This window comes from Hetaerina americana, unplaced genomic scaffold (genome assembly GCF_022747635.1).
Source record: "Hetaerina americana unplaced genomic scaffold, ioHetAmer1.1.p SCAF_4, whole genome shotgun sequence".
In the NCBI taxonomy this organism is placed as follows: Eukaryota; Metazoa; Arthropoda; class Insecta; order Odonata; family Calopterygidae; genus Hetaerina; species Hetaerina americana.
The window spans coordinates 68084382-68110476 of record NW_027286985.1 but is presented as its reverse complement, the minus strand read 5'-3'; the positions used below and the strand labels follow the sequence as shown (position 1 = coordinate 68110476).

The following is a 26095-nucleotide window of genomic DNA, read 5'->3' as shown; positions in this document are numbered from 1 at the left end:
TTGATATATCCAGCACTCTTCTGTACACATTCATATTTTGTAACGATCATCCAGAGTTTTTTTTTTTACTTCATCCAGTTGGATACATTTCAGTTATATAGAATCTAGATACAAAATAAAGTGGATTGAAGATTGCGATCCCGGAGATGGCGTCAAAAAAATCAACTCTTTAGAAAATATATTTCCAGGAAGTCTGTTCGTTTTGCAACGATTATGCATTGATTCGCATCCTTCAAAGTGTATATAGCATGAATAGGTGCCTGTAAGAGTAAGATCTCCTCTGTTCGGAAGTTAAATGCGAGAAATGCAAAGTAGTACTGTAAATTTCCTTCGAATTGGTATAATTAATCATTTCAGGCGTTACGTTTTGGAATTGTTCCATGATGAATAGCGTCAAAATAAAACTTCGTAATTTCACATTCTGCGGTGTGCAATTATCAGGCCTGATGACGGCCGCAGTGTAACCTAGGTGGTATTGAAGTTTATTTTATCAGTGGAATTCAAAGTTTTATTTTGTTGTTATTAATCATTCGACTTTGTATTTTTAAAACTATGATCAATTGCTTAATGAATCATCAAATTTTTATTACAATGACGAGTTTCATTTCGATTCGTAAGCGAAAATACGCGATTCGAGTGCTCGGTTTTTACAGAATCACAAAATCAAATAATTTCATGGGAAACTAAATAAGGAATGTGACAGTGATTAACACATTTATAAAAATCCACTCTCGGAATTGGATTTGTGCTGATTGTTAATGCAGCATGCTTCCTTAAAAAGTGCAATCCGCGCATCTGCGACTCCTTTCCCGATCTCTACGCCACTTATGCGTTCCTTATTTTTTCGCCCTTTCTTTTCCCTTTCTCATTCGTCACATTCTCGTTTGCACCTCTCACCCCTTCCTCTACTCCAGTCCCTCATCCCTTCCAAGCTCCCTCTTCTATTCTCCCTCCCATCAACCATCCTCCGTTCCCTCAGGCCTCCTTTTAAAACTTCGACCATGCAGACGTACGTGCCTCGAATCGGGAAGATATCCAACAATCTCTCTCTCTCTCTCGCGAAAATAAAAAGAACAATACAACCTAAGAGTCCGCCTCTCCGCGTGAGAACATCCCCTTTTTTTTTAAACCTTTCGCCGCCGCCGACGTGCGTATTAACCCATCCCGACCGTGCCGCGAGTAAGATCGGGTGCGGCAGGGGGGAGAAAAAGGAAATATGTTACGTGAAGTGCGTTGCCACCCACCGCCCACCTTTCTCTTCCTGCTCTTCCTAAGAAATAAACACACGCACACACTCACTCTCACCTCTCCTGCCTTTTTTTGAATTCGATCCCCCATTCTCAATTTCTCGCCTTTTCATTATGTCGGCTGTGAAGTTTTCTTAAGGCAAGGGTGGTGCCAGAAAATTGTTCCGAGGTAGAAGAAGAAATGTTTACCCATGAGGGCTGGAGATATTTTAATATTGGTCTTTATCAAGGCGATTACCGCTGCCACAGTGTACAAACCGAAGATTATTTCGATAAGTGAGGGTATAATGTACGTCGCACTAGCATAAGTTCTAAGTCTTGTGTGAAATTCGCGCTAAATGGTAGGGAGCAAGTTCCTTCACCGGTGCCGCCTGCGGTTTCTTAGAAAGTTCTGGCGTCCAAGGGTTTGCACAACTTTGATTTAGACTGGGGTTGCAAGTGCGATCGTCCGGGTTTTACAACCCAAGGCTCTCGGCTCAGTTGCCAATTAATTGTTAAAAAAAGTACGATCGACCAAAATCATATAAATATCTAATCCTCCTGTACTTTAGTAGAATATCATTATTACAATTTTTATTTCAAATTATCAGCTTAACCCGTTCACAAGATGAACTGATTCAGTTCGTAATATTTTGCTCCCATGTAACTCATCCGTGGAGACCATCCATTGGATCCTCTGCTTAATAGGACCGATGAAGAATTTAAATTTGAATTTTTATCAACATCGAGTTTGTGGACGGAGGGAAAACTGAACCAAACAAAACATAAATTCAGACATTCCTTGGAGACGGAGTATAATCGAAACTTGGTGTCATTAGGTTTATTATTCGTATTTTATTAGTAGTATTGTGAAGGAAATAAAATACTGAGAATGCGATTGTAACCATATCTCCAGGTAGTAATTGATGCTTATTATCTCAAGATATTTATTGTCCTACTTCTAGTAGGCCATTAAAACTGGTGGAATTAGATCTTAAGACTTGCTCCGCTCCATAAAAGTCTTCCTAGCGCCCACCACCTCTAATGGCCCAGATGACTCCAGTAATCGGTCGCCTCCTCTAATGACTTCACATTGCTCAAACTATTCGTCCGACTTTTTGGCGCTATTGAGGACTGCAGACTTAAGATTTGGAGTTGAGCTTAAGTAAGAAACCTCTGGAATAGTGGAAAAAATTGGTAGTACGTGCGCTTACTTTTTACCATTCGTAAAATATATTAAATCTATAGAAATAAGGTTGGCCGCCCTTCTTTATAAGAATTAAGGTGAGATCGATGATACTAGCTTTAACAACCGGGAATAATTACAATCATCTAAAATTTGCCATAGTGAAAATGTATGTTCTTCACTAAGTGGCACAATGAATTTCACCAGCCGCTTATTTCCCCTTTTCTATTGATATACTAGGATAACATTAGAAATGGCATCAGGAGTCATTTGGAGAAAGCATAAACATCATGAAAAATTAAAATTACTTGGTATATTTCGGAATGACCTCAATGTCTAAATCATGGTCGGTAGAATAAATTAAGTTTGGAGTAACACCAGGTAATTTTATTTCTTCAAATTATACCGGGATAACTTTGAATACTCTCTCCCCATACTCGACGTGAAAACCATTGGGTATTCACGAATGTCATATTTCTTCGTTTTCGGTGAAATCAGTTTATTTTGAAATCAGAAGTTGTCTATATCGATTGATGTATGGTAGTGTATGGCGTCGACTACTGAGAGGCATGTTGGTATATGTACGTATGTATCTTAATTCTCATTTAAATTCGCTGGGTGGTATTCTTCTATACGGTATCCTGCAAGCCACCACTATATTGTGTGGCTGGGGTGATCCACCACTGGGCATATAACATCATAAATATCGTTCATCTTAAGTGTTTATCGACAATAAATGCGTAAAATATTTCTAATTGTGGAGATAATATTAATTTAGAATATATGCATATACTACGGAATGTAATGTGTAATACTTCTCCATATATTATCTATAAAATTCAATGTTTTTCATCGCTTTATAATGTGTTCGGGTATATAACTTAGCTGCATCTAATTTCTTTGCCATCTATCTTGCAGGTGCCACCTTTAAAAGTGGCGCCAACGTCACGGGTGCTGGGTCATCCGGTGATAAAACATGATGGCGGCGGCCGCAGCGGCAGCGGTGGCGTCTGCGGCGACCGTGAGTCCGGGTCTCGTGCCGCCGCCTCCCGGGCAGAAGGTGCTCTCGGTGAGGCACTATGAGGCCGGGCCACCTCTGCCAGAAGAGGGCGAGGCCATACTGGCAAAAGGAAAGGACGGAAAAAGCAATGCGGTATGTATCCCCTTTGTGCCTCTCCACCATTCAATAGCATTTGTATGACCAATTAAAACGGGTATTACTCATAAAAAGTGGACTACAAATCCAAACAAAGTTTTTCTACAGAACGGATAATGTGTAGTTTTGCCTTTTTATGGGCGTAATGTTTGTATGCTTAGAACTGTATGCAATGAGGTTTTATATCATAATATACTGATAATTTATTTTTTCAGTGTGTTTGTATACAAATGTATGTATGTATATGCATGTGTTTGTGTTTATATATATATATATATATATATATATATATATATATATATATATATATATATATATATATATATATATATATCTTTATAAACATACTAACCGGGGGGGACAGGTTCATTTCCTGGGCAAGCCTCTCAGGTCAGCTGCAGCGGCACCCAAGCATGTGATTTTTCGGTGCCAGATCTTCCTGGGCAACCATAACCGGCACAGGAAAAGTAACTGCCCCCCTACTCTGATGTGTGAATTTCACACGGCGTCGGGCTTAGTACTGGGTAAAATCTCTCATCACCTACCAAACCGATCTTAGAGTTGATCAATGTGTTTATGGTTATATATATGTCTATTTCTCTATGTGGGTGAATCAGCTTCCGAACGCCATCTCCTGGCCACAGAATCGGGTCACTTGGTTGTATAAACCTGCCAGAGATATCAGTAATTTACATTTCCTCGATAGCTCAAGTGGTGAAGAGCCCAGAAAGTTGAAAAGTCCGTGATTCCAGCAACGGGGAAGAAAGTATTCTTGCGCTTGTGATCTGCTATATCTATATCCATGTGAATAAGTATTATTCACCATTTGGCGGGTTTTTATGCACATATATAGAAATATAAGATATATTTATTATATGCATATATATAGAAATTCAAGTTACACACACACACACACACACACACACACACACACACACACACACACACATATATATATATATATACACATATGTGTGTGTGTGTGTATCGATGATGCAGAAGCACTCACGGAAGTTTTGGAATGTGCGCCCCTGTGAAGGGAATCGAGATGGGGCTATCGCACTGGCTTCCCACCCAGAGGGCCCGAGTTTAAATCCCGGCGGTGTTCATTATTTTTCAGTGGTATCTCGATCCCTACTTGAGGTGCTTTGTGGAGAGCACTTTCAGTGAGTACGCCGTCCGTCGGATGGGACGTTAAGCTGCGGACCCCTTGGCGCCTTTCGTATAGAGTAGGCTAATGCCGACACCAAGTTTCTCTCCACCCTTCATCCTTTGCTGTCCATCCAAATGGGGCGCAAATGACTCCGCTGTCGGTCGCCGCCCCTAAATATTAATACTACTACTTATGTGGAATATCCCTTATCGTCTGATGCTCAACGATTTTGTGAAGTAGTTCATTTTACCATGCTTCTTGATGTGTTTAAATCTCATTTCATAGAGGATGTCAGATGTGGAACATTTATTTTTATTTCCTATTGGTTCTATTTCCTGCTGAATTAGACATCAATACTTGTACCCTGTTTGTCCATCAATATTAAAAATGTATCCCCCATCTTTGTACCGAAGAGGCGCATATGTATCGTATTTGGACAGGGATAGGGCGAATGTCTGCTGCCGTTAACTCTTGGCGACTTATTTGGATTGAAAAACTCAGTAAGAGCCAACTCTGGCATCGAAATTTCCGACATCGATGGTTAGTCATCCCATTTACAAGGAAACGTTTCCCTTGAAATTCAATTTATTCATCACGCAGAGTACAACATTTACGTCGCAATTTGTCACAAGTGGTGAGAATCACATTTATATTCTCCCCTTGGTATTCATTAGTTACGAGTGCACCAAAAAATGATTTAATACTCTTTAAGAAGGTTGGATATAACATATCATCCTTATTTTGAAAGATTTCCTCGCATGCATTTCTATACATATCTCTAAGTGCCACCCAAGAAATAGTAATTCCTTTTAAGTTCGTCTTTTGGTTCACAAGGGAGGGGGGGGTAGAAGAGTTAGTGTAAATGGCGAGAGATGACTCAAACTCGAGTGTCAGTCCGGAGCGACGTCGCCTTTTGTCTCTCTTCTCGTTGTGCAACCGAGTGGTAGCATTATTCAATGCCAGCGCAAGGACGGCAGAAAGGAGAAAACGGAGGAGAAGCATTTTCCTTCCCATCTTATCCGCATTTCCTCACACATCCTCTCCTCAACCTAACCTCCCCCCCCCCCATCACTCCTCAACCTTTTGGAGGAGTTAGGAGAGTGAGATTGTCGGGATAAGGCGGAGGAAGGAAGGACAAGCAGTGTTTGTAGCATCGCGAGGGTCCCCCAGGGGAGGGAGTAGCTTCGAGGTTGAGGCCGGGTCCCTCTTACGCACGCGCGACCTCCACGGGGGAAGCCGAAGCCAAAGGGGGGAGTGGAGTGGAGAAGTGAAAATAAAAATCCATGGAAGAGGACAAAAAAGTAGTACGAACGTTTCGTAACGCACGCGATAAAGGAGTAGGAAGAGTGGGGCGGCCTCTCTCGAAGGTGCCTCATCCCCCTCCCCTCAACGTACAGGTCCCAGCAACAACGTCGCGAATTTTTGATACCCTTGAAGAAGTACTCTCGATATTAACGTCGGATGGCGACACAGTAATGGTGATCTAACAGATCATAGTAGCGCCATCCAACGTCGAATCCGCGTACTCCTTCAATGTTGTCATAACGACATACCACGATCTTTCAACGCTTTTTCCGTGGTATGATCCAGTCCCCTTACGACACAATCCACTCCAGGACATTGCCTACCCTCCGATACAAGGCTCAGCCGCGTCGGATTCCGATAGTTGACGGGCGAAGTAGGAGAAAACCGTCCGACCCTTAACATGTGTTCGACAGTCAGCTGTTTAGGGGAGAGAGGTCGTGGGCGGGGGCTTGGAAGGGGCGGAAAGGATGTTGGAAGTGGAGAGAGAATGGGGTGCCAAGGTCGCCAGAACTTGCGCAACTCTTTCGTGGCCGCTCCAAATGAATGGATTTTCTTTCTCCCACGCTTCACTTCCCCCCTTGCATTCCTCCATCAGTCTCATGGGCTCCCGGTGTTGTTGGTGATGTAAGAGGTTGTGCCCAACCAAAGGGGGGCATGTGCTGTCGACCCACGCTCGTGCCTCCACCTCCGTGGATGTTAGTCCATCTTCGTCCCTTTACTGCCATTACCTTAAGGTTTTTGTCTTGGCTCGTGTCGCAGATTTGGGCTGCATTGTCGCTTGCTCCCTACATCCAGGAATGGAAGAGAGCATCGACTTTTGTCACCTGTTTGACAGCCTGTTTTAATTAATTTTTTGATTTAATTTGTGTGTTGATTTTCCTTCGTTCTCATTTTCATGTTTAAATTTAATAAAATAATTCGCATCTAAGTTTACGTGAACAATAACTCGTTATGATCATGTAAGCGGTGCGATGTTGGCATTAGGGTATTTTGTAATACAAATGTAGACAGTTATAAACTGATTTAATGAAGTAATCGTAGAAGAGCAGGTATATGTTAACGGGCATTTAATTATTATTTTATTTATAGTGATGAATATTTCTTTAAATAGTAATTATCAAACTAATATATTCAGTTGAGTAAATAAATTGCTTTTTAGTGGTAATAAATCATTTTTAACTCGTAAGATGATTAAGTAAATTATTTCAGGATTTTACATTGGCTCTAAATAGTACAACAGGTAAATGATATGATGCCTAGTCTTCAAATATATATTTTATTTAAAAGTAAATCTTTCTTGGAACTTCGTCCAACGAGGTAAATGATAATCAGTTTACTTGTTAGATAACATGGGAAAGTGCAAAATTAGAACAGTGTAAGTTTCTTATATCGTTTCTTCTCAAATATTTCCACTGATATATTTCCTATGCACATTACATGCAAATAGTTGCTGAAAAAGAGCTTTCAAACTAATGCTTACGTATTTATGAGGTTTGCAGGAATACAAATCTTGAAAGAAATTGAGACTGATATGTGGATGCAACGGTTATATTCTTATGGTATTTATCCATTTCTTGGGTATTTTTTGTTCCATTTATTTATGACTCCTTCCCGGATATCCATTAAGAATTGACAGAGAAGTATTTCAAAGAACTCTCTCCCGCTGGCGGTTCCCATAACTAATAGTTTTTCAGGTTATGAAGTATCGGCCTCCCGTCTCTCCGCCCAATACTCGACCACCACGCGCTCAATCTTTCCCATCAGCAGAGGCAATAATCCTCCTTGGTTTATTCTGTTTACATTCTCTCCCCTATCTTGAACTCGCCCCACCGTCGCACACCTCGGCACACGCCCAACTACTCACCCTTCCCCCGTTCCATTTTAATGTTTACTGTCGTCTTCTCCCTAGCCCATGGAGGAACGAGAAAACTGAGACTGGCGAAGGTGGCGGAGTTGCGATGCGACGTCGCCCACGCGAGTTTCGCAACGGTCGCAGTCAAAGACGAAACTAAAAACCGACTTTCTTCCTCTTCAGAAAAAAAAGCAATAACAATAAAAGGTGCATTGTCGGGCGCGCACATTTTGGAGCGACAGCCCGATCCCTTTACCTAACTTTACGACAGAGGATATAAAACGGATGGATCATAACTCGTCGGTCGCACTGCAAGGTCACCATCACTTGCTTTAATTACGCAGGTAACCACTGCAAGCAAAAGGGAAAGATTTCACTCTGGTTGAACGACGCAACCATGCCACGGATTATATGGATGATATGCTGAAAGGAAGCTAAACATTAAAATAAGAGGGCAAAAACTAGAGCAGGTAGAACAGTTCACGTATCTCGGTAGTGTTTTGGACCAACACGGTCAAAGTAGTAAGGACGTAAGGAGAAGAATTGCGTTAGGCAAAGAGGCTTTCACAAGGAGGAGGGAGTTGATGACAGGGACGTTGAGTAAGGATATTAAGAAAAGACTCGTAAAAACTTTGATATGGAGCGTAGCTATGTACGGTGCGGAAACGTGGTCATTGAAGCAGGAGGATAGACGTAGACTGGAGGCTTTTAAAATGTGGGTGTGGAGAAGAATAGAGAAGGTAAAATGGACAGAGAAGAAAGCAAATGAGGAAGTATGGTGGGTGAAGAGAGGGGTTTGTTGGGAGAAATCCCATGGAGGCAGGAAAAGTGGATGAAGGGGGTATTGACCGGCAGCGGGATGCTGAAGACTGTAATTGAGGGTAGAATGTTGGGCAAACGAGGAAAGGGAAGGAACAGGATAGGGATGTTGGACGGGATGAAGGGAGGAAGAAGGTACTCAGAGATGAAGAGGGACCTTATGTAGTGTAGGATGTTTGGTTTTGCTAGGAGTCACAAAATATTTATTTAGGAGCTGTGTCCATCCAAAAACCTACCTTAACCGGTAGATTACCTAATAATAATAATGCTGAAAGGGCACGAACCAACAAATAGTACCTCCTCTGCGAGGTGAATTGATTGAAGGTAAATTGGAGTGATCAAAAGGTAGAAAAGGAATTCTAATGTTATAAAGGTCGAAGTGGGCTGAAAGCTGAAAGTATAATATCTTCTCGGAGAAAGTGAGTTGGCGATAGTTTTGTATGGGCTCACTTAAGTGTAAGAACTTGTTATTCTTCCGAACAAGTAGAGTAGTAATAATCACTAAGTAAATACTTGAAAATTAGATAATTTCTTAGCCTATTTCCAAGCTTGTTTACTCCTCAATATTATTATATTGAATTAATGAGTATTTTATTCAATTAAAAATTACTGAAATATTATCTATAAAATTTCATTGGAAGTTTAATATGGAAAAAAAACCTCTTGACTTAATGTGGAAATCATTGGGAAGATGATGACGTCTTAGCTCATGTAATGAGCAAACCCCTCCAATATGGCTGCTTCAACTAATTTTTCTCTTCGCATTGCATGGTTATCTCTCGTTCAATTAAAAGGATTTCGTTGTTTAGTAGTTTTTATGGGAGTGGACCGATAGCTCAGGTCATTTGGGCCATTAAGGATGGACAGGAAATATGCAGCAACATTAGACTTCAGTTTCACCGAGGCACACTGTCGTAATACCAACCCATTCGTTTTCTCTTGAGGTTATCATTTCATTTCACTTTCCACGTGCAGGTGGGGACACTTGTTTGTCTCGCCAATGGAGTGTTAGGTAGCGAAGGCGTGAGCCTCTCGAAGGGATTACTAAATAAGCGCTCAAACTGGTTAGTAGGTATTAAGCGTGGGGTCGCTTTCTTAATACGTGGCCATGTCGTATATCATGTATTTGGAAATGGGAGTTGGGGAAGAGCTCGGGCAAGCAAATGTTCCTCCTGGCTTATCGATTACAGGTCCCTACGATTCAAACGCCCTGGGTCGTGTGCCGTGTAATTTTTATGATTTCTTGAGGAAAGCGAAGACATTCATTGGTTTTGTCGCTACAACAGTCACAAGAACGCTTGAGTAAATGGTTATTCAAAATTATTCCGTCTTCATATTGCTGTGATACTATTTATAGTGTGGCGACGTAGTCAGTAACGTACGCACATAAAATTTGGGGACGACATTTTCCACCCCTGGTGCTGACAATAAATTGCTGAGGGCTGTATTTCATCTTTTACGTCTTCCTGCGGTATCGCTCAGAGAGAAAATGTTTTAATAAATCAAACTGATATATTGTCAATGCTATGTCCTATAAGTATAACGGAGTAAAAAAGTATCTTAAAGAAAATGTACACATCTGGATAGTGTAATAGTATGCATCTTATCCAAATGATAAATATTTCATAAGCCACTATCTTATTGCAGCATTCCTTTAATTGTATTCTTAAATATGCGATATTATCAAAACGGTGTGATTCGAATTGTTTATAGTAGAAAAGGGACTAAGTTTTGATTGCAAAAGGAGTACTTGACTCATTTCTATCATAACCTTTAACTGTAGAAAAAAATGATGAATTACATCAATGTATGAAATACAAGATGCCTTTCAATATAAAATAGATACATGCCAATACGTTCTATTGGATTAAATCGGTAACTACTCGTAAAAGCTGCAGGAGGGATTACTTAGAATGTTTGACCTAGTTTTTTCATTATTACCATTTTCAACTAAAATATTTTCAGCATAATGTTGACAGTGGTTGATAACTCCATTAGCCTATCTAGATAGGGATTATCTGGTTGTAGCAATTTATCAAGCGTATAATTTGTAAAATACTCTCATTTCATAAGGAAAAACATAGAAGCATGCCTCTTGTCTCCAAATGAAGTCGTGCCATGCATTCATTCTCTGAAAATGAGTGACATTTTCGTAGTTAAGTACGCATGATTTAGTCAAAAGCTTTAGAAATCAAGAACTTTTAGACTTGTGCTTTGGAGAAATTTTTCAATACAAATTACTCGTTGAAATTTTAGACAGAAGAAGAGCTCAAATTTCAGACACACTTACGTATGTAACCTAAGAGAAACATTTTTTGCTTGAGAATGTGTGGTAGTGCTAGAATAATGCACAATATTCAATTAATTCACTCTTGGACAAATTAAACGGAATTTATTATACAAAAAAGAGCAAATAAAAAAATAAGATTTACTTGGATTAAAGTCTCTCATAATTTTTCTGCACTTCTGAAACCGTTCCGTGTTTCCTACTGCTTACTCAACCATTTATTCCGTGATCGTTTCTCTGTTATAGATGACTCAAAGTGCATGCGGGAAAAATTTACACGTTTAGCCATTGTACTGTCATATAAACACCCGCACCTTCTCCACCGGCTGGCTAAGTGCCCTCCTATGTCTAAAACCGTTACGAGGGCTCTTTGTGTTCCATAGCCCTCTCCAGTGTTGCATTGAACAAACTTCGAAATATTTATGGCTATCCGTATACAAAGGCAGGACATTCTTTCAAGAGGAAGCAATGAAAAATTACTAAGAGTTTGGATCGGTATATCGAAACCAGCCTCTGAACGCAATGAGATATAGCCTCATTCTAACCATAACATTTGAGGCAAACACTTTCGTCGGGTCCAACAGTTTTAAATTATCTCAAAGAAATGTAAACAAAAACTAACTTCCCTATGGGCCAAAACAAATCCACCACCATTTACCCGACTTTACGTTTGAAACCACTAAGTAGAAGTAAACTTAACAATTGACTTTTAATAATAATTCGGTCCGTTTTTCTATGCTAGCATTAAAAGATATATGCTCTACGACAATTTAATGCAGATTTTTATTGAGAATATTTAGAGGAAAAAAATTGCATTAAAAACTTAGTTCAATCCCTGCTATATCCCTTCTTCTATAAGACTGCATTTCCTTAAAACACCGTTTTTATCCTTCCTTAGACTAAAATAAGAATATTTCAAATACAAACAATAATTTCAAAACAATAACATTTAGCCGTATTTTTCTTTGGGTGCACTGAAAACAAGCTATGAGAATTTCGAGTTAGCCGAAGTTTAAGGACTGAAACATGAAGGTAACTGAAATGGCACCACAGAAAATGATGAATAAATTTATTTAAACGTCTAATAAATATGCGTATGTGTAAACGTATAAATGGTATGGATAATTAAGGATTTACGAAATTCAAATATAATCGATTAATTTGCCGGCGTAAAGTATAAAAATCAGGAGTATTTTAACTGATGAACATTCCAAAGCCATCATAAAAAAATAAGTGTATCATGTAGGCTTCGTACAAAGTATGTATAAGTGGAAGTAGAAGTGTCAGGAAATTAAATGCAAAGCATTAAACAAAAGAACCAACAGAGAGAATAAGGATTTCGTACGCTTCACCAAAATTTGGAGACCGGTCTTGTTGGCTTCCTAATTTGAACTCGCGTCAAAACCGTACCGTCAGTCAAACTCATCGCTATCCTATGCATATACTCCCGAAAATGTTCTTAAATATATTTTTTTAAGTGGTTCTTTCCTGAAAAGCCGAAGATCCAACGGAAGAAGTCCATTCGTAATTATTATTATATTATTGCTAGATGATAGAAGCCAATGCCCTTATGTGGCAAGGGACTCTGACTAATTGAAATGTTCAGTAAGAAAAGTGATCTTCGCAGCTTTTTGTTTCATTGCTATTAATTTATTCTGCGTTGTTTAGAGAATATCCTATCCTGGCTGAAGCTTGTGGCCAAATTTATTTTTCATTGAAACAATTACCTGGTATCATTTGTCAATAAAAATATTTTACAATCGAAGTATAATATACCAAATCACATACGTTTTCAATTCGTACAAAATCTCCTGACCATCATACCATTTAGCAAATACCGTTGCCCCTAAATGCCATAAGACTTCGATAGCCAATAACGTAGACCGCGGGTGCGCTACCTGACAGGATAGCGAAAACGATGTCCGTCAGATCGCCTGGATGGCAACAGTTTGCGTAAAAAAATTATTAGCTTTCATTTAAATTATAAATATTTGATTTTAATCAAATAAGAAGTCTTGTGCTAAATTATTCACAAAACTCGATTTAGAATTTTCAACAGTGAAAATGCTTACGTCTCTTTGAGAAAATTTCTCAAAAACTGCTCGTGATTTTCATTTCACCGTGATATATACATGGGAGAAGGTCCTAAACGTTACCTTAGTTTGCTAAATTTCATGCTATGAAAGATGTTTAACTTCGACTACGGGCCAGTGACCTCGAGAAACAACTCGGAAAAATTCACAACCATTGATGATATTGATGCAATACCAAACATTTACAAATGGCTTTCAAGTCGTTCTAATATTTGCAAATTTTCCCACGCACCAATGCACAAGTATTTTCCTTTTCCCCTAATTGTTCTTTAAACATTATGATATGTATACAATCGTTTATTTTCATTATAAGCAATATTACCGCTAGTCCTACTAATTAGAAATCACGTAGCTTACCTCAGAGGACAAAGAAAAAACTCATTATTGTGGTAATCCACAGTTTGTTTGAAAAGGGTCCTTAAAGCAAATTGTGTAGACTTTTTAGTTGGGCGCGCATATGGCTTGCGATTATCAGAGCTTCACAAGGAAATGAGTTTAGCGGTCATGATTACGCGATAATACAGCGTTAGCAGATTTATGCTTGCACGTTCACATAAAGTGGTATGTTTGGAGTGGTACGAGTCAGCTTTGCTATGGGAGGCGCATTGGAAGCGAGTGTTAAATATTCATGGATGTCCGTAGGATTGGATCGTAGGGAATAAGGTATCCTTTGGAGATAAGGAGTGGCTTCTCTCGCCGTCTCCCAGTGCATTTTGTCACGTACCGCAGTGAGAAGTTACCTGCCTACATGCAATGCAAAATATCACCCCACTTCGGGTGTGAATTCCAATCCTCCCTACGGCTCTAAAATGGTAAACATTATAAACATTTTCATCAGGAATCATTTAGGCGCAGCGCAGCTCAATACAAGTCTAAGAAATGTAATATATTCGCCTTTATTACATTTATAAGTGTATTACTGTATGCATTTGTTATTTAGTAGAACAAGATTTCTTGCTTTACGGGCAATGGCGTAAGTAGCTAAATACGCGGTGATTATAATCGCCTAAAGTATTGGTGCATTCAGTGGAGGTATATAAATGTTTCAGTCGAGTTCACGTAACAGTCGCATACATTTTATTTCATGCGTTCATTCATACTTAAACTATATTTGTTGAAACGCACGTAGTCAAGCTTTATTCTGTGAAATTTCGTCGTATTGAGCTGGATTCTGTGGAGCACACATGTAATTAGTTGAAGACTAGGTGGTGCTGGAAATAAATCATTCAGCGGAATTTTACGTGGTGTGGTCTTTATACCTCTTATATAATTCATCGTTGCAAATGCTGAAAGACCAAGCTCATGCTTGTTTTAGCTTATTATTGGTTCATTGTCTCATGCAACTTTTGTAGGATTAAATTAAATTTTTTTTTTATTGTGGGAACTCGCAGCACTGTGGTGTCTCCAAACATCGGTATTAGCTGTAGTAAATGGAAAAAACTCTCTACAGAGCTTCAAATTTATCATCAAAAAGCTGCAGTCTAAACTGCAAAAGATGTGTGGACAATTTTAATAACCTACGTCTCTAGACTCTATAAAATATAAAACAAATATTATGGATATATAAACGTTATAATTTTGCATTTTATATTATCATAACCTCATTTTTAGCGCATTAACGGCTTGTTCATCATCTTGGGAATCATTACACTACTTCCGCGCTCCTGGAAGAACTCGACAGTGTCAAATGTTAAAATGTCAATCCTTAATTCAATGACGTTTTTTCGGATCGTTCATCGACTTATTCTCTTATCTAAAAATATTTCGTAGCATGAAATTAGGAAATCGAATCATGATTCAAGTGATAGTTGATTGTTTTGCTTGGAAAAAAACATGAGTGTGTCTCCATGCGACAAAGATTGTTACTTCTTTTTCCGGATAAAGTCAGCTTAGGCTTACACACTGTCATTTCGAAGTTTATATCCCTTCAGCCGCCGTCTTGATTTCTACCATGGTGGCTAGATGAAGTTCAGTTGTTTTGCAAGCTTTATTTTCCGCAAAATTGTAGTCCACGATACCACCCCCTCTTAAATTGGTGAGTCATGCTTCATGATCCAACTTGGCGGTGAGAAAAAAACTGGAGCCGGGTCGGTCTGGAATTGCCGGCACCTGTTCGGGGTTAATACCTCGGGAAACATAATACCTCCTCCCATCTTTCTACCTCCCTTGCTTCCTCTCACACCCTCCTCGTCTTAGCTGCGCGCGAATCGCCGATGGGTGCTCGGGAGAGAGGAAGGGGTGGGATGGGGAAGGGAGAGAGGTGTTGTTGACCCCAAATCTGCGCCCGGGGCATTTCAGAGATATTTATTTCCTCCTCCCACTTTCTGCCCATACGACTTGCGAGAGTCTCCGCTAGAGGACATTTTTCCTCTGGGTATGACTCCATCTCAACTCTCGAATCATAATATTATTGAGTAACCAGGGGGCCCAGCACAGTCCACAGAAAATTCACAGAGATTTCGTTTGTTTCCGAGTTGGTTGATCATCGGGTTTGTGCACGGCCTACCGAGTAGAAAACACCAAAACTTAAATTTATGTCGTGTGCTTCAGTGTTCGGCGAAAGGATATTCTCCACTCCTGTGTGATAAAAAGTTCAATTTCAATGCTGAGCCCCAACTTTCTCCCGAAATTTGAAAAATGCCAAAGTTCTTGGAATTATTTCGCTGAGTTATTTGTCTGAAGTTATTCGTTTCCAGTCTATTTAAGTCCCTGTCCATATCCTATTATTTAAGAGCCAGTATCGCGAAATGTAATCATTTAAATTGCGTAATGTAGTCAATGTTTAGTTTTAGTGCCGAAAAAATATTATTTGTTTAAATTAATCGGAATATATTACCCAATTTTGGATCTTTTTGAAATATGTTACTCCCTAATACTGTTTCAGACAAAATCTCCCCTTGTTTAACGATAAGAATATCCGGACACCCGGTTCTGCACTGCCCTAAGAAAAATCTCCACACTTGTCAAGTTAGCTCTTTAGTTATTCTTTATTGTATGTTCTATTCAAACCGTTATCCTTTGGGGAAAGAGCTAGATGATATCCATGGCATCCACTCCACTTGGCAAAAGTGCTCTTGCCTCCTTCCCCTTCCTTCCCCTTGTGCACGAATTCAGGAATAGATCGAAGAACGAGTGAAGCGTTTCCGTACTCAGTGCCGCATGTACCTTCAGACATTGCCCGCGACGATAGGAGACGCCACGACCTATCGTCTTAAATCTCGACTCCGCCTAGATGCTAATCTCCCTAACATTCGAAATGCGATGCAAATGATGCTTATCATTGAATCTACGCATTTCTTGTTTGACATTTTGAAGAGCTTTTACCATGCAAATGATTTCAACACACGCCTTCAAGTATTTGCATTTCAAGGGTATGAATTTAAATTGTCTAAAACAATACCCCTGTTTTCCGCGCTGTTAATACTCTTTAGATAAGAACTATGGTAATTTCTGCTTATAAAGTGATTGATCTGTCTATTTTTTTATCGTTACCAAAACTTTTGAATAAATATATAAGTAACTCAATAGCGGTAAAAAATATAATGTGAAGTCTAAATTCTGCTTATAATAATTATGTTTATTTGCCATCATCCCGTATGTGGAGTTCTCCCTTATATACGTAAGTTTCCAATCACATCGCTTGATTGTTTCCGAAGTTGTGATGTGTACTATTTAAATTACATACGTTTTGCAATTGATATTCGCCTCCATGCATTCCTGATTCATTGATTACCTATGCGTATTCTTAGATTGCTTCGTTGGAAGTACTGATGAAATGGTTATGACTATTAAGTGAAACCTCACTTCTTCAATGCTCGCAGGCACATGACCTATGAGGTTGTTTCATCCGCTTTGATGAATAAAAAGTGTCACCTCATATTATTCAAACTGGAGCAGCTCCGTCGACCCAATATTCTGTCAAATCAGGTTTCTTCGTGGGTCAAGTTCCAAAGATTTTTCATAGCCACCACATTTTTACCTGCCTCTTTTGTTCTAGCTATCAATTTCTCCGCAAAAAACGAGACAGTGTGTGCATACCTGTATTTTTTATATTTTTCAAAGGCTTTATGTTTTCATTTTTTCCTTGTTTTTCTTCTCTCTGAAGGAGGTAGCTTCACCAGACCATTGCGAAACCAGTTCCCCGCCTGCCGAGGACTGCGAAGCAACTGCGCTCTGTTTACCCGATAGCGAAGTACGTTGAACTATGAGTTGTATCGCTAAGAAAGCAGGACGGTTTTAATATTTGCTTACTAACGCTTATAACTTGAGTACGGTCTTATGTAGGCGATTAAATATCCGGATTAACCACTACCCTAAACGCTCCAATGCGGACATAACGCTATTAATTCGAAATAAAATGAAATGCGCAACTTAGAGGAGCTTCTCGGGCTAAGAAACAATGAGAAATAATAACAAAAAGCTTATTGCGTGCGTAATTTTCAATAATTCGATAATATTCATCTAAAACTAAGAAAATAATTCGTGGTCATATTGACGGCGATAATAATGAACTAACATTTGGACTAAATATGTTGAGGAGTCTAATAATTGAAAAAAGGTTTTTATTAACATTGAAAGACATTAATTTAAACCTGCTATTTAAAATAACATTCTCGGTTTTGCCTTAAATTTTAATTTAAAACATATATTTAACTCTAATCAATTTATAATCAAAAGGTAAAAAGTTGAATTTCATTACCTACAAGTACTCCGAGGTTCTTTTGTTAAATGTTTCATATTTTTCGACGAGACGAAATTTTCTCGCTGTTTTCACATAATCATTTTAATGTTAAATTGAATAACTAAAGACTTTATATTCTGAATAGCTAAGTGGTATGGCAAAAAATAAATCAACGGTTTAAATTGAGTCAATAGTTTATTTCTCGGGAAGTATTTTTGAGGGCCATTCACAAAAATTGAAAATAAATTACGTAAATCGAGGATATATTCATTTGCTGATCACCAAAATATCGAATTATGCTAGGAGAAAGATTTTACTGGATTGTATTACATAAAAAGATAGCACGTCCAAATTTAATCACACCCTTACCTACTTGAAGATATTCACTTTACAATTTGTGATAAACTAAGTCAAAAAATAATGATACGGCCAAAATTCTATCTTTTCCGCTGTGTATCGTGAAATGTGAAACAATTTTGTGGTAATAAAGAAAGGATATAACACTTTTCCACAAGACAAAACTTTATTTCACGAAGTGCGTTTTGACACACGGACAATCAATAAGATTTTGTGACCTAATAACGTTTTAGCCATGATTTGTTAATTTCTAGTGCTAATCAGTACCATTTCAATGAGCATCAGGATTATTATTTTTCTAATTCAAATGATAGTTTAATTACTTCACCAATCTTATAATTTATATTTATAAGTACATTGAAGAAGTTTTTATTTATCGAATAGGTGTTCTATTTTAGCTAGTTGACGATTTTAGTAAGGCACCCCTCTGGTATTTTACTCTGACTCCGTACTTACTTAAGAGTAGGGCAAGCATGGAAAATAATAAAATATTTTGATACCTGAAGCCAGTATTGGTCTTCCAAAAAAAGATTTTATATTTTCTCAAGCATTTCTACAACTCAGGAAATTCAATTACACTTTCAACACATTACACGAAACTTTCAGGCTCAAATGGGCCTTAATTACCATTTTCTAACCATAATTACACTTGCAGGATATTTTTTTGACCGTCCTCGCAATCTCCCCTTAAAGGTTGCCCCACTATCTTTCAACCTCTAACCGAGGTACGTTCTTTTCCACAGCCCAAAACCATCATTTTGAAGGCATTCCAGCGTGCCATCATATCCTCCCTCAAAACGCTTCGCTCCATTGATTTCATCTTTTGCCTTCTCACATCGTTTTTTGGACGTAATTTATAGGAGGGTTAAGGAATATTTTGCTCACGATCAAGCGCTCGCTGGTATTTTTAGAACAGAGAACTTCGAAGAATCAGTTTTCAAGGTCACTTTTTATCGCGTTGTTGCCAAAAGAGTTAAATGGCAAAAGATCAAAACTCAGAAAAATTTAGCGAACCCACTATTTTTTAAACACAATATCTGGACGGATAAATAGATGATACCTAAAACTTTCGCGTGGTCCATGAATAAATTAAGGAATGATTAAATTCTTACATCGTAATTTTAATGAATATTTATTAATGAATCTACGTATAACTTTTTGTAGACTCCAACTTGGCAAAAACTTTTAGTTGACTAATATTTTTTGTAAACTGCAAGCTGTATTTTCTTTAAGGAACTGTACCCTCTCGGAAAATTATAGTTTTTCATGTGTGCCTTGTAAAATTTGAGCAAGTATGTAATTGCAAATTTGAGCCACTCAAGATTTAATTATTTCACTAACAATAAGAATACAACTCTAGATCGTCACATTATCGTCTTTAGGACGAACTCCAGTTTTATAAACAACAGTATTTTCATGACAAAGCTTTGCTACTTACAATCCTATTCTATAAATAAATTTCGTAGATTTAATACGTATTCACTGATGAATTGACAATTTAGAAATAGACCATAAAGCTTTCTTATAAACACCATATAGGATATTCAAACCCCTTGATCCACTGAACATTACTTTATGAATGATTTTTAATAATATTTTTTTACAATGGGCGGCGAGGCACTGTAAGAGATTTCAACGCTCGAGTAGTCATTGCAATTTCCGGTCCCGGTGCAGGTTTTCGTGCCTCCCTCGTCAGAACGAATGAAAAAATTCCTCCCTCCTCCCCGCTCGTTATCTCACAAATTCCGGGGAATTACTTTTCCCGCGGGATTAATAATGCAAGAGGTGAAAGGGGTGTTGGGCGGTGTGAAAGTTCCTCCACCATGCCCCAGTGCCCTCCCTTCGTCCCTCGTCTCCTCCCGGCCTCCGCCTTCTCAGGGCATCAGTCGCAGTCCCCCGCACACCAACTCGTGGACCTTCCGAAAAAATGACCGAGGTGAATGGGGGCCTGTTTTCCGAATCGCTGGACGAGACATCCTTGCTCTCCGACACCCCCGCTCTGGGTTTCTAACTCCATACCGCTTATGGACTTAAGAGGGGATGTGTAGGGAATCAAACTTAGGCATTGTATTTGTTCGTTCGCTTTTGAATGTCCATCATAGTAAGTTAAATCAAATATCTCGACCAACTATTCCATCATAAGCCATTATCTGAATCATTTTCTGGTTCTGGTTTTGTACAATATTAACCCTTCGTATTATCTTTCCAACTTTAATAATTTATCAGTTGCTTAGCCTCACTTTTATAACCAAATAATATCTTTTTTAAGTTTTTTCTCGGTCAAATATTAAAGATGTAATAAAAATAAACTGCATTATAGAACACAAATGTAAACTTAATATGTGTAAGGAAGAAGGGCCATGTCGTCAATTCGCTGAATGAAAAATAAAAATTAAAACGTCAAAATTATAACGTTCCAAGTAATATTTCATTAGGATTCCTATAATATGTAGTACTTCTGGATGGTTGCGTGGCATCAAATTGGGTGGAGTTTTCGTCTTCTGTCATAAAGATCAAATTGTTTGTACTTTGTGATGCTCCATGACACCACGGTCTCAATCAAAGATCCGTAATATTTTGGTTGTTAGAACTTTCTGGAAAACTAAAGGCGGTACTAGTAAAGGTACTACCTACCTGCTTTAAATGTGACCTCCACGTGGCACAGTGATGAGGAAAAGTTCAGCAATGCCACCTCAATCCATCTGAAGACTGATTTGACACTTTAAGGGTACGTTTGGTTATTTCACAGATAGTCATTCTTTCTTGTTTCCCAAAATCAATATAGTCTTCTTTTGAAATCGGAGACCGGATTGTGTTATCATTTTTCCCCAAGGATTCCAGAGATTCCATGGTTTGTATAAATTTCCTTTACTAATCGCCCGGCATATCGAGGATTTCAGGGATATTCGGCTCCTTACCGTAGTCTGTGGAAGACTTAACCTCTAAACCTGATCCCTCAGTCACTACCAGTATTCGGAAAATGTGTCACGCGTAAATTAATTTTTTCCAAAACGTGAGTAATACTTGAGTGTATTTGTTTAAAAAAACAGCAAATTTACTTTAATACTGAGTCTCTTCCAGTGACCTTTATAAATGGCCCATGTTGTTCCTTCTCGCTTTCGTGGAAATTTTGAGTGACTTTGGGGGAAATTCCCCGCGGGCCATTAAACTCTTCCAAAATCAAAGGTCTGTAATTTTGTGTTCGGGATGGAGAATTACTAGTGATTTCAAAAATACGGACACTGTGCCAACTTCGTGCGAGCCTTCTGGGCCCTTAATTCCTTCTCCTCGTCAATGCTGACGCTCCGTGTGCAAGTGGTCGTGACATACGGTGATGTATGCTTGAGGAGGGTAAGGTGCCTAATGTATTCCTGGCGGGTGTGGAAAATCCCACAGCCGGAAGTACAGTTCCCCATTGTCTTACCTACTCTCCGTTCCGTTTATCTGCTCGGTTAATCCCTAGATGAACGATAGCCCTTAAATATATAGGTCAGTCTTCCTGACTTGAATAACAGTAAGTCGCGCAGTGGGCACCGGCCTGAGAAGCACGGCATGCTTAATTTTTCCGCACTGGTGAATAAAACCACTATCGCTTTCGCGCGAGTCTGTTATGAAGGTTTCATTTTGTGTTGAGCAATATGTGTTATACTTATGGTGGATTCAATCAAGTTTTCTCGGAGATTTGATCTCCTCAAAATGTACTCACTTAACTCCTTGAGAAATTCTTCTCTTTCCTCTTCACTTAGGCCTTTCTATGCGATATTCCTCTGTTAATTAAAGTAAAGGTTTATTTTTCCATTGGTGCATTCAAAAATAAATTTTAAAGGATCATTATCTCCTCCTCATATACAGTATGATGTTATAATTTTCTTCAACCTCCTTTTTAAAACTGTTATAACAAAGGCTGTTTTGATGAGGGTTTCATGCTGGAATTAGGGTACTTGCCTTACGAAGGGGGGATTGACCTGCAAACAAGAAATAGGATGCTCTTAATGATTCTTATTCAACAGGTTACATGATGTTAGTCCACAAAACTGTGTGGAAACATGTAGGTTGGTTATGTGGTGAAACATGTGGTTATTTATTTTTTGATTGTCTGATAATTAGAATAAGACAATAATGCACTAAATTGACGTATAAAATATTGAAAAAATGTATAATAAAATAATATAATATTAATATGTTAATTTTGGTTGTGGTATTGAAATTATCAGGAATAATCACAATAATAGTATGAAAATAAATGAGAGAACTCATCAAAAAAATTTTATTTACACAAAAAACTCTACCCTATTATTTGACAAAATAAAAATATTGCTACATTCCAACTTCACCGATTACGTTTCATAGCAGAAAATTAAGGTCATATGCGAGTGACTAAAAATGTATTTTGGTGAGAAAAATAGGCAATATAATAGTATTCTCTTTGCCAATTTTCTTCCTCCGATGATAAGAAAAGACTATCTGAAAAATTGACTATACTTTTCTTGTTTCCTCTGGTCTTCTTTCAATAAATTATACAATTATTTTTCATAGTTTTCAGTTCAATATGCTGCAATAAAGGCACCATAACCGGCCTACTCTTCACCATTTTACTTAATACACACATGAAAATGATTCATAGACAAGTTAAATCTTCGAATGAAAATTTTAATGTCCTACAAGTTGTGAGTAATCAAATTCGGCTTGTCATAAACGGTGAATTATTCTATTTATTTCTCGCATAGACTGAGTATAAATAACGTAGGAAAAGAAGCTTCTTCGTGGTTATGTTAAAATGTAAAAATGGTGTTATTTATCTCCTAAGAACGGCAGGTTATATGTATATGTTTAGTTTTGGTACTCTATGAAATGATAATTGTTAATTAGTTTAATATCTGCAGTGCTATTTCTTTTATTTACCGTGGAAGGAGCGCGACGTTTGATATCCTTAGGGTGAGCAATTGTTGGGTTATGTAATTAATTGGAAAACACCAAAAAAGGACCCAGGTGATACCCACTTGACGCAAGGTTTAGTTGTCATTATGGAATCGTTATTCATAGGTCAAAAGAATGCACCAGGATGCCGTATATAAATATTTCGGTTGTTGCGAATTTTGTTGGTTCCCTCGACGTAGTGATCGTGCATATATAAATTCCTTTGAATAATTTTTTGTTTTTTATGGCACCTCGAGAAAATTCTGCAATTAAGAGCTTCCTAACTTATTTAAACATCTTATCTCTCCAACTGTTGTGTATAGAAAGTCGAATAAAATTACTTTAGTAATTAGATTTCGTAGGAAAGTTAAATTACAAAGGTGTGAATTTCAGTTGGAGAAGGCCAAGGCCAGAGGTTTTGACTCTTGAGTGGAGGTAAATTTCTATTTCCCTGAATCAACTGTAGTCTACCAAATGATTACGCGCACAAAAATTTACATACATGTAGTATTTAGTAGTGCGCGCTTAAGGCAGAGATTGAATACGAATCTGGGTTCCTTTGATCTTCCGGAGATCCAAGATGCCTCCTCGTTAATAGTGTCGCATAGTATAAACGTTTCTTGCATTAATCGAATGAAAGCTACGATTAAACAGTCTTTGTAAATATTTTTGGTAATACCAAAACTGATTTATCCCGTGGAAGACAACGCCACGTTAATCACAATCAGTTTAATCTTAAATTCATTCTGGCAAAGGTCTAGTTAAATATTCTCCCCTCTTTCTGTTCACCATCTTCCAATATTTTGAATTCTATTTGGGCGGGGATGTAATCGTGAGTCGGAAAAGTTTCCAATGAAGAGAAACGCTATCGGCTGGCATTAATGGAAGTCAGGAAAGTCTTCCGCATAATCAGAGCTGCACCAGAGCCCACCTGACCTCCCGGGCCCAAACTCTCCCAACCTACTCTCCTGCCCCCTTTTCACCCCTCTCTTCCACTCGGATAGCGTTTAAAGAGATGTAAAAGATGACGAGAATATTTATCTCTACCGAAAGTGATACTAACAGTTTTGTCAGAAATTTAAAGATGGATACATTTGGTAACTCATAGCAGCGTGAGCTGACTTAGCAACTGCAAAAATAAGATGAATCAGGAAATGAATCTACTGAACGGAAACCTGAATGTTAATACGGACACTGGTGAGATTATTAGTCTGTGCAATTCGGACCAAATTAACTTTTCCATTATTAAAATCACATTCTTTGGCAATTAAGCTATTATAATGAAACAGCATAACTCCGTAATATTTCTTGTGTGCTTAATTGAGAATAATTGGGTGAACATCGGATTTGTGTAAAGGTAAAAATGACTTATTTTTGTTCATTGAAAAGTTTGCCAAATGTACGAATAAATTTCAGGTTTGTCTATAAATGTAAACATTCATTAAATACACTCACCTTATACCTATTACTTATGTTCCTTCCAAATCCAAAATATTATCATAAATAGTATGATGCGAGCGATCACGTCGTTTCGGTAATTTCATTCACATGATAAAATGAGATTAGGGTGCCGCGAATAACTTTGTATCCTGTTGCTCTCATTTAAGATTCAACACTCCCCGCAGTCGCCAAAATCTCTCTGGCCGGCCACTGGTCAGACAAGCCGATCCCACCTCCCCCCTTCTTCCCTGTGGTAACACCTTCCCCAATTCATCATTGCAACGCAAACGACCTCCTCTCCAAACCGTAGATCTCCCGGACCTCGCCTCTTCTCCACTCAGTTACGAAACGCCGGAATCTGCAGCCGGAGTCTCCCGCCACCACTCTCTCACCCAAAGTCCCTCTTCCGCTCCAACGATTTTGAGCCATCCCCTCCTTACTCCCCTCTGTCGCCCTCCCTCCAATTTCGTCAGACAGTGAATAATTGAAAGGGTCACCCGACGAAAGCGCTCCGATAAACGCATCGCTAAACTCCCTCTCGGGGATCACGATCGACGAAGACTAATTTCCGAAGCGACCGTCCACGAAGTATTAGTTGTCGACGATCCGAATGAGATGGACCAAGGTTTTTTACTCCAACGTCGTGACGGGCTGGCGAGCGAGTTTTGGTTGTGTTTCCACATGACTGCGTACGAAAGTGAAAAAAATCCCTTAACATAACTCCAATTTTTCAATCTTTCATGGGTCTTTTCCAATATTTCACAGATCCACGTGAACTGGGACAGAATTTCTTACATCATCAATACCCAGCTCGTTATTTTTCTATTTTAAAAGTCTTAATGTCTTCTTATTGCTTCTTAGCTTTCTTGGTTTTCTTCTTAAATCTCTTCGTGTGCCCGTCCTCTTTCATCAGGCTTACCTCCTCAAAATATTTCCATTCAATTTATTCCATCTTCTTTCCCGTATTTTCCACAGTGTCCATCCTTCTCCCATTTCCCGTGTGATTTCCTTAAGATTGAATTGCCATTAAACATTTAATAAGGCTCAGTAAGTCTCACGCAAATACCTCAGACGCTTAGAATCAGGTGGTCGAGAATTGTTTCTTTGGTCGATAATCGTGACACTGCCGAATTGGCCTTGCTAACTTCGTGTTGATCACGATTCTCTCAGGACGTTGGCTGCAATGACATAGATTTCTGTCCAGAGAAGGGCATAGAACTTACATAGAGCCAAGTTTCTCAAACATTTCGCGGTCTATGGCCCACTTAGCAAAACACCCATCGGCATATCTTGGAGGTATTTATGAGGTTTTATTGCAATAATGGGAAAGGAAATAGATTTAGAAGATAACGATTTAGAAAAATAAAAGTGAGAATTTCCCATTATTTTGGATTAGAACAATAGATCTAGATCATGATAACCCTTGAGTGGAAATAGAAATAATTTGAAAAAAAAATTACGGGTTTTAATTGAAACTCGTAAACTAAATGTTGACGAAAAGTAACCAGGAAAGGTCCAAAAACAATTAAACACCAGTTGAATGAAAATGAGCACCAAGTCTGCTTGAAAGTTCTGTTTAAATGACGACATGGTTGAAATTGTAATTTGTGTCCTGTTAAACCC

The 26095-nt window shown here is 38.5% G+C and overlaps 1 protein-coding gene across 2 annotated transcripts in view; it reads left to right on the top strand.

Moving 5' to 3' along the window:
• chas (chascon) overlaps nucleotides 1-26095 on the top strand; it is a 291630-nt gene that overhangs the window by 85117 nt on the left and 180418 nt on the right. For both annotated transcript variants that reach the window (XM_071590918.1, XM_071590917.1), the window contains exon 2: nucleotides 3331-3565. In XM_071590918.1, coding sequence (XP_071447019.1) covers nucleotides 3389-3565 — 177 coding nt within the window. In that variant the 5' untranslated portion in view covers nucleotides 3331-3388. The remainder of the gene's footprint in view (nucleotides 1-3330; nucleotides 3566-26095) is intronic.